The sequence below is a fragment of the Arachis hypogaea genome, chromosome 10 (genome assembly GCF_003086295.3).
Source record: "Arachis hypogaea cultivar Tifrunner chromosome 10, arahy.Tifrunner.gnm2.J5K5, whole genome shotgun sequence".
In the NCBI taxonomy this organism is placed as follows: Eukaryota; Viridiplantae; Streptophyta; class Magnoliopsida; order Fabales; family Fabaceae; genus Arachis; species Arachis hypogaea.
Window position 1 is genome coordinate 13,068,691 of NC_092045.1, and position 14,534 is coordinate 13,083,224.

The 14,534-nt window shown below is 32.9% G+C and overlaps 1 protein-coding gene across 2 annotated transcripts; it reads right to left on the reverse strand.

Moving 5' to 3' along the window:
• Positions 1 to 5,249: 5,249 nt before the first annotated feature.
• Positions 5,250 to 6,993, reverse strand: LOC112715195 (ethylene-responsive transcription factor RAP2-4). Of its 2 annotated transcripts, XM_025766961.3 has the most exons (2): positions 6,830 to 6,986; positions 5,250 to 6,698 (listed from the first exon to the last, which is right to left on the reverse strand). In XM_025766961.3, the coding sequence occupies exon 2, from the start codon at positions 6,683 to 6,685 to the stop codon at positions 5,744 to 5,746; it is 942 nt and encodes a 313-aa protein (XP_025622746.1). In that variant the 5' UTR covers positions 6,686 to 6,698; positions 6,830 to 6,986; the 3' UTR covers positions 5,250 to 5,743. The 2 variants fall into 2 exon arrangements, with proteins under 2 accessions (XP_025622746.1, XP_025622745.1); XM_025766960.3 differs by having other exon boundaries at positions 5,250 to 6,993.
• Between the last annotated feature and the right edge of the window lie 7,541 nt (positions 6,994 to 14,534).

Genomic DNA, 14,534 nt, shown 5'->3' on the forward strand with positions numbered 1-14,534 from the left:
GGTTGAACTGACCAGTCTGATTCGATTTTTAGAACTATGGTAATATAATTAGGGAAAGAGTCCACACTTATGCTCTGTATGTTGGTTCTAAACTGTAGAAATGTGAAATGAGTGAGATTCAAAAAGTGAAAATTTAATTTGAATGCTGGTTGAATCAAGAGATTGATAAAGTGAAAGATGTTAGAATATAATTAGAATAAATAATTCTAATTGATCTTAATTATATTCTAATAGAAGAAACATAAGTGGGTGAAATTTTTTTTTTGGTGGTAATTTAAGTTGTTTGAAAAAATAGGAATTTGATCATCTTTGAAAATAAGATGGTGCAGGTTGATAGTTGCTATGGGAGAAAACAAAGGCAGTGGTCATGTTGTGAGAACAATAATAAAAAGAAAAGAAAAGTGAGAGTATATTATGTTGGTGAGAATAGTAGAAGGTGGATGTAGTGGCAATGTGTTATGTTCACACCTAATGTAAAGTGTATGTAATTGGTGGTTATTTGACAACAATTGATGGGCTGCCTAATGCTTCATGGATGAAATGGTCAAGGATACTTCTATTCGAAAATATTTAGTAATAAAAAAAATTAATCCAAACAATTTAATTATTGTTAGAATTAATAAATATTAAATAAGATATAAATTTAATTTTTTTGGTCTCCTTAAAATTATTGATTTGAATCACGCATTAATAAAAGGTATGCAAGTGGTGACACAGTTTTTGTTCGAAGAAGTACTGTGGACAATAAAAGGGAGTTGGATTGGATTTTGGGTAAAAACAAAACTAACAGAGCATTTAACTTGAACTATTTCTTCAAGAATGTGGCTTTGGAGTACAGAGGAGGAGAGAGTTTTATGACGTGTGCACAGTGTAGGGATGGGAACAAGTCCCATGGGGCGGAGACATGTCTCTCGTTAATCTAAGTACCTAACTCAAAAATTCAGAATTAGAATCTCATTAACTTAAATACTTAATTCAAAAATCAAACCTAATTATCCTAATTCAAAATCAAATCAACCCTAACTAAAAATTAGAATTAGAAAATTCAAAATTCAGAACCAAATTATACTAAATCAGAAATTTAGAATCAAATCAACCTTAATTAGAAATCAGAATCAGAAAATTCAAAATTCAGAACTTAATTACCTTAATTTAGAAATTCAGAAATTCAGAAACTACAAGACTGACTTACCCGACGGAGAAAATGGGCAAACCAGTGATGAGCCATTATTTTATAGTTTATTTTGTACTGAATTGAGTAGATTTTGTCAACTATTCTTACACTTATTCATGTAAATTGCATGTTTTTAAGTTTTCTTCCTAATTTTGTGCTATGATTAAAAACATGCTTCTTAGGCTTTAAAATTGCTAATTTTTAATCCTCTCTTATTACCATTCGACGTTGTGATATGTTTGTTAAGTATTTTCAGGGTTTATAAGGCAGGAATGACTTAGAGGCTGAAAAGGAAGCATGCAAAAGTGGAAGGAACACAAGAAATTAAGAATTTCAGAAGCTGGTAGCGACGCGTACACGTGACCGGTGCAGCAGGCAAACGACGCGTACACGTGGATGACGCGTACGCGTGATTAGGAATTCGTTTAGCGATGCGTACACGTGACAAGTGTCACGTGCCTCGGTTACGAGAAAACGCTAGGGGCGATTTTTAGGCTGTTTTGGCCTAGTTTCAAGCCCGAAAATGAAAGATTAGAGGCTACAGAGTGGGACGAATCGGGGAAGGATCATTCATTCACACTTTAGATTTGAGATGTAGGTTTCTAGAGAGAGACTCTCTCCTCTCTCTAGGTTTTAGGGTTTTTAGTCTTATTTCTTCTTAGATTCAGATCTCACCTTGCTTTAATTTTGTTTTCCTTTACTCTTGTTTGTTCTTGCATCTTATTTCTTTTAGTTTATTTGTTATTGCTTCCGTTTGTTTACTTCACTGTTGATGCATTCTTGCTCCCTTTGATTTAGATTAATGCAATTTATATTTTTATGTTATTGTTCTTTCTTTAATTGTTGGTTATTGTTGTCTTGCAATTGGGTATTTTAGATTTTATTATCTCTTATTAATTTTCTATGCTTTTATTTTGTGCCTTCCAAGTGTTTGATAAAATGCTTGGGTGAATTTTAATTTAAATTTTTATGTTCTTGATTTAGATTGATTAATTAGATACTCTTGAGTTATCAAAATTCTTTCGTCGATTGGTGATTGAAAGTTGCTAGTTGTCTTGAGTCTCACTAAATCTAGTCTTTGATTATGATTTGTGAACTTAAGTAATTTTGCTCGCTTGACCTTCCTCTATTGATTAGAGGTTAACTAAGTGAAGGCAATTCACATTTACCATCACAATTGACGATAATGATGAGGATATGACTTCTAATTCTCAATCCTTGCTAAGATCTTTCTTAGTTAATAGTTTATTTTTCTCGCAATCTATATTTTTTTGTTACTTTTTTCAAAAACCCCAAAAATATACTTTACCATAATCAATAATAAACTACACTTCCTTGCAATTCCTTGAGAGATGACTCGAGATTTGAATACTTCTGTTAATTTTATTAGGTTTGTATTTGTGACAAACAATCTAAATGTTGATTGAGGTTTAATTGTCGGTTTAGAACTATACTTGCAACGCGATATTTTTGTGAAAATCTTTATCGACATTTTCCTCGGTCAACCAGCGTAGACCAACGATTTGGCGGACAGATCACTATCGGCGACGAGTCTGCTGCGATGAGGAGAAGACGACGTGGCCGCGACAGGGAGATCGAGACCTGCCGTGAGCGATCGAGCCACTCAGGGGTTGGGAGGCGACGCTTAGGACCCAGAGGGTAGGAGGTGGCGTCGGCAGTGTTCGAGAAGGAGACAGGAGGTTGAGGGTTTGAATTTCGAGAAGGAGAGGAGAGGAGACGAGACTGCGGCGCTGAACGACGCAGGGTCGGACGCGGCGGTCGGCGGTCCGCGGTGTTCGAGAAGGAGAGGAGAGGATACGAGACTAATGGTTTCACCTTTGAGGAGGAGTGAAGAGGAGAAGAAACGTCTCGTCTCTGTCTCTGATGAAGCAGTGAACTGAGTGAAGCATGTGTGAGTATGTGACGGCTAAGTTTCTCCAACAATGGCTCATATATTATATATATATCAGGGTATTTTCAACTTTTTATATAAACGGGATTTAACGGATTTCCACGAGGCGGGTATCTCTACCCACGTTCCCATCCCGTTTATTATACGGGGCCCGTATCTGTTCCGTAGGTAAAAATTACCCTCCATACTTGTTCCCGGCAGATAAATTTCTGCGATACCCGCCCCACAGGAAATTTTTGCCATCCCTAACACAGTGGAAGCAATTGGCCCGAAACATAATAGTGCATGGAGACAATGGATATAACAGTTGGTACAGAGACAGCGAGCATGATGTTGAAGATCTTATTTGGATTGAAATTGGTGCCATTATATGCATGAATCAACAAGCTCTCAAGGAGTAGCACGAAGGAAGTGGGTGAAATATGTTGATCAACATGATATGATAAAGTATGCATGAGGGGCATGAAGGCATGATTATATACATAGACGCTTTATTGATGCAAAAGGTAATGTGTAGCAGCCGATGATATTCCTGTTTAGTATTTCCTATTCTATTTGGTTTAAGTTAGAAGTAGGTGATTATCTTGCGGGAGTCATTATTTGTGTGTTGTGGTAGTTGTGATTTAAGGTGTATTTGTTGTGTTTTTGTAAACTCATGATTCGTGATTTCATCTTTGATGGCTATTTTGAAAGGGATTAATTATGAATCAACGTTCTGTTTCTTTTCGGTTGAGTTTGTATTAATGATTTAAAAAAAAATTACTAACACAAAATGACATGATAAAAATGTATTTCTAAAAATTTCAGTTGTCACATCTATTCAAATACTAATTTAAGTTAGTTTTTCAGAGAGAATAATTTTAAACAAATTAAAAGCAAGTAAAGTTGACTTGAGTTTATTAGATTTGTATGATCTTAACTGATATAATACAAGAATAAGAGTCACACCACAAATCTTGCATATGAATTGATTTCAATTTTCACATTATATATATATATATATATGCTTAGCGTTGAGAACAAGACACTGGAGACTATCTAAACTTGGGTTTTTCTCTTTCTTTAGCACAAATAAATTATGATCTGAATCTTCGCATTTTAGTAATGAGTTAAGTACATTAATTTAATTTTCTATTTTTTTTATTAGATGCTGAAAATTATAGTGATTAAAATATAATGAATGCGGTTTACTAGATTCAAATAGAATTTATGTGTATAGGATTAAAATAAAATTGTGGTAATTACATAAAGTTGTCACATTGGTAAATTTATCCATCTCATCGTACACTACAAACTAACCATAAAATATACTAAGAAAGTAAAAATACAAAAACCATTGCTAAAATAAAGTACTTAACTAGATCTGATATCATGTTGATCTAACAAAGTCTTGAAACGTGGGTAAAAGAATACTTAACTAGATGTGATATAATGTTCATCTCTTATGTTAAATGATATTTAATTTTAAGAAATTATTTTTGGATACATATTAACTGAAAACCGATCCTAACATACTTTTAGTTCATAATTATAACCATTATTTTAGTATTTTAAATAAAAATAATGTTACATATTTAATTTTTTTTTATGAATCAAGTCTAATCAAATTAAACAAGATTTAAAATAATATTAGTCATAATTGATTTTTGTTATATTAGACTAACTTAGTTAGATTTAATTAACAAAAAATTTTAAATATATAATATTATTCTCTTTCATCAATTGATGTATTCAAATTTTTTAACTTGACTAATATATCACAAAAATTAAAACTTCAATTATAGTTAGCCAATGTATTTTACAAAAAAAGAAGTAATCTCTATTCATTTAAACTACTTTATTATTATTAATCAGGAGAGTGGTTGACTAAAAAGAATTCATTGTCTCTTAACTAAATGTCAAAAATTTGAACTTCACCTTAATTGACTGAGGATATCTATCTGAATTGGGAAAAATAAATATTATTATTATATTATTAGAGATAGAAAAAATATAAAAAATTATTTTTTAGTTAGTTAACATTAACTAATTTTAGAGTTTAGCTTTATAATTTAGAATTTAAAATTATAAATTTATAATTTAGAATTTAAAATTTAAAATAAACAAAATAATTTTTTAAAAATTAGATAACATTGAAAAAAAAAATTGATTACTTAGCATTACTTTTAGTGATAATTTCCGAAACTTGTATTTATTTAGAGGCACTTTAATCTACATATGGACTACAGAAAAAGTAGCCAAGACACAAGTTGAAGTTCCAATGGCCATGCAGATAACAAAAAAGAAAACAGCAGACCAAGACACTAAAATTTGGCAAAATTACTGCAATGGTATAAAAAAGTCTCATTGCAGCCTCTGCCACAAGACACTGAAAAAAAAAAAGAAAAAAAACTAAATTATTACAACGTAGCATATGCATGCAAATGACAGAACCTAACCAACCTAAGTAAAATTAATCCACTTAACCGTAAATATTTGCATGTTCTTTGAGCAAGTTTAATATATGTTTCAAAAATAATTACAATAACTCACTCATATAATCTCTTTATATAATTATTAATAGTTATGAGTGGTTTGTAAATATTTTTGTGACACAAATTAAATATGCTCTAAAAATATACAAATATTTTAGAATAAAATTGTGTATTATTGAAGACTCATATAGACTCCCAATCAATCTCCACTGAAGGATACTTCTTCAAATCCAACCCAAGGTTATCAATTTCATCTGGATCCGAGAAATCCAAGAAAGTGATATCGGATTCCGGCGAAGACACACCGCCCGCAGCGGATGATTCATCAGACAACAAAGGAGGAGACAACTTTGGCTTCTTCTCCAACTTATAATCCTCAAACTCAGCACAACCAAATCCAACGTCGGATTCAGTTGCATTTTCCTCTATCTTAGGCTTTGTATCCACTACAACCTTCTCTGTTTTCTCCAAGCCTTCACAAATGGCTTGGAGTTTCGCGTCCACCGAAGAGGGTAACGGCTTGATTTCCCCGAATTCACCGTACACGCGTGCCCCGTGGTGGCGAAGGTGAGGGAAATTAAGCCGTGCAAGTTCTCCTCTTAACTTAAAAGCAGCGTTGTCATAAGCCAACGCTGCTTCTTCAGCCGTTTCGAATGTTCCAAGCCAAAGACGGGTTCGGTTCTTTGGTAGCCTTATCTCTGCCACCCATTTTCCCCAATGCCTTTGCCTCACCCCTCGGTAGAGCTTTGTAGGCTTCGCGGCCGCAGAGGAATTCGTCACGCCGGCATGCTTCATGGGGGCAGGTTTTGGCCCTAGAAACAAAGCATGTTGATTCTTTTCTTGTTGTTGTGCAACATGGATTTGTGATTGGATTTGGAGAATTTGAGATGGCGTGAGTTGGTTGAGTCTTATGGAGGAACTTTGGGTGGTAGAATTTAACGGTGAAGGGTTGTAATTAGAAGTGAAGGAATTGTAATAAGAAGGGTATAGTGATGATGATGATGATGCAGGGGAAGAAGGTGAGAGAGAAAAAGAGGGTAAGGAATTATTATCGTTACTATTGCTATTATTAGAATTAGATGAAAAATAATCACTTGTCATAATAAAAGGCTCAAGTGCTTTCATCAACTCTTCATCACTACAAGAGTATGATAAGTAATCTTGTGTCATCATGCTATTGTATATATCTATAGCTGCTGCCATAAGATTCTAATAATACACAAGAAAAATTAAAAGAACTATAGGTATTTCAAAAAAGTGAAGACGAACCTGTCTCAATTCCAAAACCAGAGAACAAGAGGTTCTTTAAAGAAGCTATGACGAATGATGAAGATTGGACAAAAGGGAAGCAAATAGAGAAAATATTTGTGATCTAACTTAGTTTTATTTGTGGGGGTGGTGACTATAATGCAACTCTTGAATTTTAATTGGGGGAACCCTTTTTCATGGGGTTTATATATACACTCATGTAGTGGTGATGGTCCCCACCGGTATGAAGAATGATATTTGTGGTATTAAGTTGATGCCTAATTTTTCCACTAACAATTGGTTTATACACTTTTACTTGTTTTGTAGTATTTATGTTTTAAATTTGAATTAATGTTTCAACTAAACCGTTGGATTCTTTTCGGTGAAAAAATAATGTGTCAAATAAAATAAAAATATAAAACAAAATTTAATTTTAATAATTTTACATATGCAACTAATTATATAATATTAAGTCAGTAAAAATAACTATTTTTTATATTAATTATATAAATAATAATAATAAAAAACAAATATAATTAAATAAATATATAAAATATTTTATATCATTAATACGTTCAAATTAAACTCTTAAAACAACACTTATCTTTAGGTTAATAATCTTTGTCTCAAGGAAGTTGCATCAATTGAATCAAAGAATAATTATTCACTCATTTAGTCACTTTACACGTTTACTTATTTTGGAAATCTAGACTCTCACTTTAGATACGGAAATAATTTATAAAAATATTAATGCATTAACTTAATCAGAAATTTTAAATAATGTCTAAGTGTATAACTTTATTAAAATTATATTGGAAAGAATCATATCCATCTTAAGCAAGTTTATATCAGATTATACATAAATTTGGTTTTGACGAAACGAAAAAAATTAAACAATAAAGAATAAATTATTATTTTTATTATAAAAAAGATTTAAATATGAACAATTCTAAACATAAAATAAATAAATTAACTCTATCTATAAAAAAAGCTAAATTATTAGTTTGACAAAATTACCACTAAATAAAAATATTCAACAAATTATTAATTTTTGAATAATTTTATCGAATTAATCTGATATTTGATGAATGTATCAAATTAATTTAGAAATGATCATTTATAAAATATTCAGAAAATAAAATTGCACACGGGTTTAGGTGTGCAAATGCGCTCTCCAAAATGTTCCTTTGGTTCTTTGCTTGCTCTAATCACGTTCTTTCTTGCTTTGGCTTTTACCTCGTCAACTTCATTCAATGGGGGGAGCTTTATTCGATGAGGGCTGGCCTATGAAGGACTGACACGTATACTATGACCTTCACATGGAGACTAGCACATGTAACCTCCACCTGATAGCTTTGTCCCACACGTGTCGTTAGTTCATTGGGTTAGGCATAGCTGAAGAAACGAATGGTTCTGTGTTGTGTTGCCCTCGAAATGTCAACTTTTGGTATTTAATGCCTTTTCTTGTTTTCTTTTCTCACATCCCATGAATGGATCCATACTCGCATCTCAATTGTTAAATGTTAAAATTTAAAAATCATCGTGCCACATCAACATTTTGTTTTGTTTTGTAAGTGTTTGGATGCATCTAAGTGCTTATTATATAGCTTCTTCTTAGAGGAAGAGATAAATAAGTTATTAATTTTTTGATTAGTAAATATTTAAATTTTTAAAAATTTAAAAATATATTTAAATTTATAATTTTTTTAAAATTTAGATATATTAATTTCTCATATCTACTTGGATTTATTAAATTTAATAAAAAAATTAAACGTAATTTTTATTGTACTAATTTAATTGATACAAATACATACATAATAGAGTTTTAAAATGGAACAAATTAGATACAAAGATTGATGTGTTCATATTTTAAAAAGATTAAAAATTTAAATGTATCTTTAAATCTTTAAAAATTCAAATATCTACAAACCAAAAAAAATCAATTTATCCTTTGCTTTTTTTATTATATACAACATACAATAATAGTAAGTAGTGTAATTTCAGTGATGCTAAAATATCTCAGTTTTTTAATTTTTATTTGATGTACTAAATAACTTTTTTTTTTCAAATTTTTCAATTAAAATTTTATATAGTCATTTGATTGATATTTGAGAGGATTTCTTGAAAACTAAACCAGAGTGCTCCTTAAGGATACTTACTTTTTGCTTAAAAAAATATATTACATTTAGTATTATTAAAAGGATTTGGGTAAATCATATAATTAAAATAAATTTTCCACAATATTATAGAGGCCATGACGATTAATGTTGTTATATAATTCATCTTGCTTCAATGATTTTACCAAGATGAACCTAGACTAGTATATATAAATATAAAATACCAATTCAGTATTAGCAATCTAATATGAAAAACATTTAATTAACAACATAGATTTGAATTGAAATATTTTATTCTATATACTTCTTTCAGGAGTTGGTCCAATACATTGTATGGTGAATTTGAAATTTATTCATCACTAAAACATGGTTAGGTTATGGCGTTGTGATATTGGAGAGAGACATGGCATCGTCAATTGCGGCGCCACAAAGAAGACGAATTCCGAGTCCCAATAAAAACGTTTTCTCTGCATAAGAATTCAGAGGACAAGTGACCTTAGATCCTATACTCTTGAGGTTCGTGAAAGTCCCTTTTCGTCTACGGTAGCATTTTAGTTACGATAAACCCGAATCTAAGTAACGTTTTGCTAAATCCTAAAATTAGGAATAAACTCTTTTAAAATAAAAAATTAAAATCAATAAAAAATATAATATTGTAACTATTCTTAAATTAAGATAGCAGTTTGCATATAATCAAAATTATACATTTAATAATAATCAATCTTTTATTTTACTATTTTACAATTTTTTAAATTTTTTACAGGATTTTTAAAATATATTACAAGATTGAATAAAGTAATAAAAGAAAAATTTAACTAACTTATATTTAATGTATATTTTAAAAATATAATAATAAATTTTTTTAAATATTTTATGTATTTTACATTTAAAATATATAAAGTTTTTTAATAATATTTGAAGGTTGTGGTAGGCTTAGAGAATGGAGGGTTGAATCTATACCTTCCTTTTAAGTTGCTGTTATTACCTTTTTAAAACAAATTTGCTATTCTGATTCTGTTTGAACTCAGCAGCAGAAACTTATGAGATAATTTATTTTTGTCTCATGATTATCAGAAAACAGAACATAGCAGAGAAAAGAAAAGCTAACACCAGCAAGTATCCTGATTCGGTTGCCTTTGTGTTATGCAACCTACATCCAGTCTCCTCCACAATTATGGAAGAATTTCACTATAGTTAACAGAATTATATACACCAATTTCACACTCAAGTTCTATCCTAACTTGACATTGGTTATGCTAACTCCTAACTATTCACTCTTAGTGCTAACCCAACTAAGAAAGGGATACCAAACAGGTACAAGATACAAGACACTTAGCCAACCTAAAGAAATCAGAAAAATAACTCTAGGCTTTTCTCTCAAGTGTATCACTCAGCCTTTTTCCACTCATGGCTTTTACTTGAGCTTTCTCACAATGCCTTTTCTCACAAGAAATTACAGAAAGATAAACTTGGAAAAGTACATTACAATCAGTAAAACATGAAGGAGATTGACTTCATCAGCAGCCTCTTAGCTATGTGCAAAACCAGATTTGCAAACCTCAGATACAGTTCTTCAGTGTTGGCCGAATGCTTCTTTGAAAGAGAGCATTATCCAAGTAGAGGAACTTTACAGAACTCAACTCACAAACTCTGGTTTTCTCTCCTTGCCTTCTGAATGAGCAAGAAGTCTTCTTTTATTCTCCTTGCATGTTGCTGGGTTCTTCTTCCAAGGTCAACACCTTGAGCCTTGAGCTTCACCAACTCACAGAATCACTTTTTCTCGTTAAACCTTAGAGTAGAAACTTTTGCTTCTGACTTCTTCATCTTGACCGAAAGCCACAAAGCAGTAACCATAGAAATCTTCTCATGGTCAACTTGATCTTAGCCATTGAAAAACTACTTGGTCCCCAAGTATCACTTGTGACCGTAGATGTGAAGCAGAATAGGGCAGAGAACAATTTTTCCTTGAATGCCATTTTCGGATAGAGCAGAGAGTTGGGAGAAGAGAAGAAGATTTGATGCATGCAAGATGAGATGGATTACCTTTATCCTAAGCTTGATTTGGTTTGTATTTTCTGTTTTAGCTTCTGTGCTTCAAGCTTAAACTTTCTCTCTCTCTTGCTTCTTTGGTTACTAGCTTAGGGAGGAAGCTTTTTCTCTTTCTCTTTCTTACTTTTCTGAAGCCTTGATGTGACTTGATTAGAGAGGAGAGGAACGTTGCTTCTGGTAAGGCAAGATGGTAGGAAATTGAAAATCAATTTCGGGCTTGGATCGGGTTCTTCTCTTCTTCAGCCCGTTGGTGCCTTGCTTTGCTTCTTTGATGAATTTTGTTTGAGATGAATGACTTGGGCTTGTCTTTATTTTTCACTTACCATTTAGCCCATTAGTATATATCTTTAGTTTGATGTTGGGCTGCTGCAGGAACTTGTTTTTGGCCTGCATCACTTATCAACAATAATCAAAACTAATTGGGTGATTAGTCCACCAATCAAATATTTTTCATCATCAATTTTATTAATTAATTTCTTAACTCAACAATCTCCCCCTTGATGAGAAACATAATTAAGCAATGATCAAAGGAATTAAGATTTTGGTAAAGTTTAGAAAACTTCCCTTTGATGTTTCTTGCTTTAGTGTTGCTCCCCCTTTCCTTTTCAAGATTAGCTCCCCGTGGATTTATGCTCTTCTCTTCTTTCCTGTTTACATATGCTTATATGGAACCAAAGTACCAATCAAAAATGTAGTAAAACAGTGATAGTTTTAATGGCCAAAATAGAGCTTTAACACATCAGGGTCAGGGTCAAGATAGCAACATATCATAAAGCAAGTTTCCAACAATAGTTCACAATATTTGCAAACATTTGCAAATCAAGCTTATTAAAATCTACAGCAGTCAAACAAAGTCCACAAAAAATAGTGATCAAAGGCAACTTTAGTCAGAATAAGTCAGACTGGCATTCCAGCTATTGCTCCTATTACTCCGCCTTTTGTCATCAAGGGTTGATAATAAGCAAGATCCACAAAACATCACTATAAACCCTGCAAGAAAGATCAGTGCACAGTCCAAATTACTAACTAAACTACCAAAAGTGCAGCAGTATCCAAAGTTTATACAGTCATCTAAGTCAACAGAAATAAGGCCAACAGTAGCAAAAGAAAACATAGTTTATGAGACAGAAAATAGAGCAGCATCAATAGTTTTCATGAGACAAATTCTAGGCATCAGAACCATCCCCCTCCGAAGCAGCTTCCTCTTCAACATCAGTGGCAATGTCTTCATCATTATTAAGGTTATCAATGAAGGTCATGAGCACAGCCACCCTATCTCTTGATTTCTTCAGGAAGTTTTCATGCTTGCTAGCTAGCTTCCTTTGTTCCTTGCTCATGGCAATTAAGTGATTTGATTGGGAAACAAACTCTTGAGCAACATCCTTGACCACATTTAGCAGAGCAGATTTTTTCCCAGTGGAAATGGATGTACCCTCAGTGGAAGGAGGAGGAGATTCATCTGGGATGTACTCTTCATCATCATCATCTAGAACCACTCTCTCAGATCGAGTTGGTCCTTTTTGCTGTTTCACTGAACCACCCCCTTTTAGGTATGAGTGTTTATTTTCATAAGCCTCATTTGACAGGTCAACACCAAAAGTCTCAAATATGCAAGTCAAAAATATGCCATAAGGTAGTGCTTTATCTTTCACACTTCTAACAGAATCAAACATATATCTAGCCATCAAATAGGCAAAAGATATTTCTGTTTTAGTGATTAGGACATACAAAACAAGTGTGTCCGTGTAAGAAACCCTTTGATATGAACCACTTTGAGGAATTAAAATGTGGTTGACAATGCGGTGCAGCTGAGCGTGTTCATATCCGAGGGCTTTGTGAGTGGGTGTGATGCCATCAATTAAGGAAACATGTTCACAAATGTGAGCCAGAGCATCATGGTAAGAGATACCAACACATTCATCCCACTTCACAGATGTATAAGCACACGGCCCAACATCAGTGTACTTCAAGGATTCACTGATAGTTTCATTATTCAAGATAATGTCTCTGCCCTTAACATAAGAATGCACACTTCCTTCATGATAAGTCATGTTTGCATAAAATTCTTTGACTAACTGAGGATATACAGGTTTTTTGATTTTGAAAAGGTGATTCCAGTATAAAAATTCCAAATTTTCAACAAAAGGAAAACCTTTCTTTTTCAAATCTGGTAAATCAGCAAGAAAAGAGGGACATAGAGTACGATACTGAATAACTCCCTCATAAAAATCATGGTTCATGGAAGATTTGAAACGATGGGGGTTATAATCTGAGTGAGATGTCATGAAGTGTGATTTGTGAGCAAAAGGATCAATGTCTGGTTCTCTAACAGATTTGAGAGGGCAATGAGGGTTACCTCTTTGTGAACGCACAGGAACAGACCTTGGTTTAGGTTTTGTTGTCTCAGGAATAGGTTCTTCAACGGCAGGACGCTTACCCTTGGACGAACTAGGTTTTGAGGAACTTGGTTTGGATGGCGTTGCCTTAGGTGGTGGTGTCAGTTTGGCAGGAGCAGCGTACCTTAGAGTGGTCTTGGTTCGCGCCATGGGAACTGTGCGAGGAGGAGAGGCAGGAGGAGAAGGTGAAGGAGTAAAAGTGGTGTCTTGAGAACGAGTTGATGGTCTTGGATATCCTGGAAGTTTATGGATTTTCTCACGCGGTGCTCTTTTAGCAATGACTTTCTTCCCCATTTTGGTTAAATTGAAGCTTTTGATGGAAGAGAGATAGTGGAGTGAGAGGAAAGAAACCGAAGGGTTTGAGGAGAAGTTATGGAGGGAAGAGAGGGAGTGTTGGTAACCGTACCCAAAAGCAGTTCTCCAAAACCATGCAACTGCATCACTTTTGAAATGACATGAAAAGACCTGACCTCATAAATTTAAGATTTGATTTGATTTGAAAATAAAACAGGAAATGAATCTTAAATTTTGAAAAACAAAAAATAAACCTAAAAATCTTTTTGGATTATAAACATTAAATGAAAAAATATTAAAAATAAACACATAGCCCATCAACAAAAAAAAAGTAACATTCACATATGGGCCCAGAGATAGTTGGATTTAAGAAAACACAATGGACCACTCTAGATCTGATTTTGAGGTTGGCCCAGATTATCTTTCATTTGAAACAAGCTCAGAACACGCTGGCTTGATGGAGACGTTCATCACCTGCCCAGAATTGTCTCATACCTGTTTTTGAGACAAAAATCTCCAACAAATACATCATCAGTTTTTAAATAAAGAATCATAACTCAAAATTCCTAGAAAAGTCCTAAGCATACAGAATCTATCCTCAGCTAATGGTTTTGTAAAAAATTCTGCTAATTGGTCCTCAGATTTAACAAATTGAATACTAATATCCCCCTTTTGGACATGTTCTCTTATTGAGTGAAATTTCACTTCAATATGCTTCGTCCTTGAGTGCAAAACTGGATTTTTAGAAAAATTAATGGCACTCATATTATCACACATCAAGGGAATATTTTCAGCCTTTAATTTGTAATCAGCAAGCTGTGTTTTTAACCATAAAAGCTGAGAACAACAAGAAGAAGCAGCTATATACTC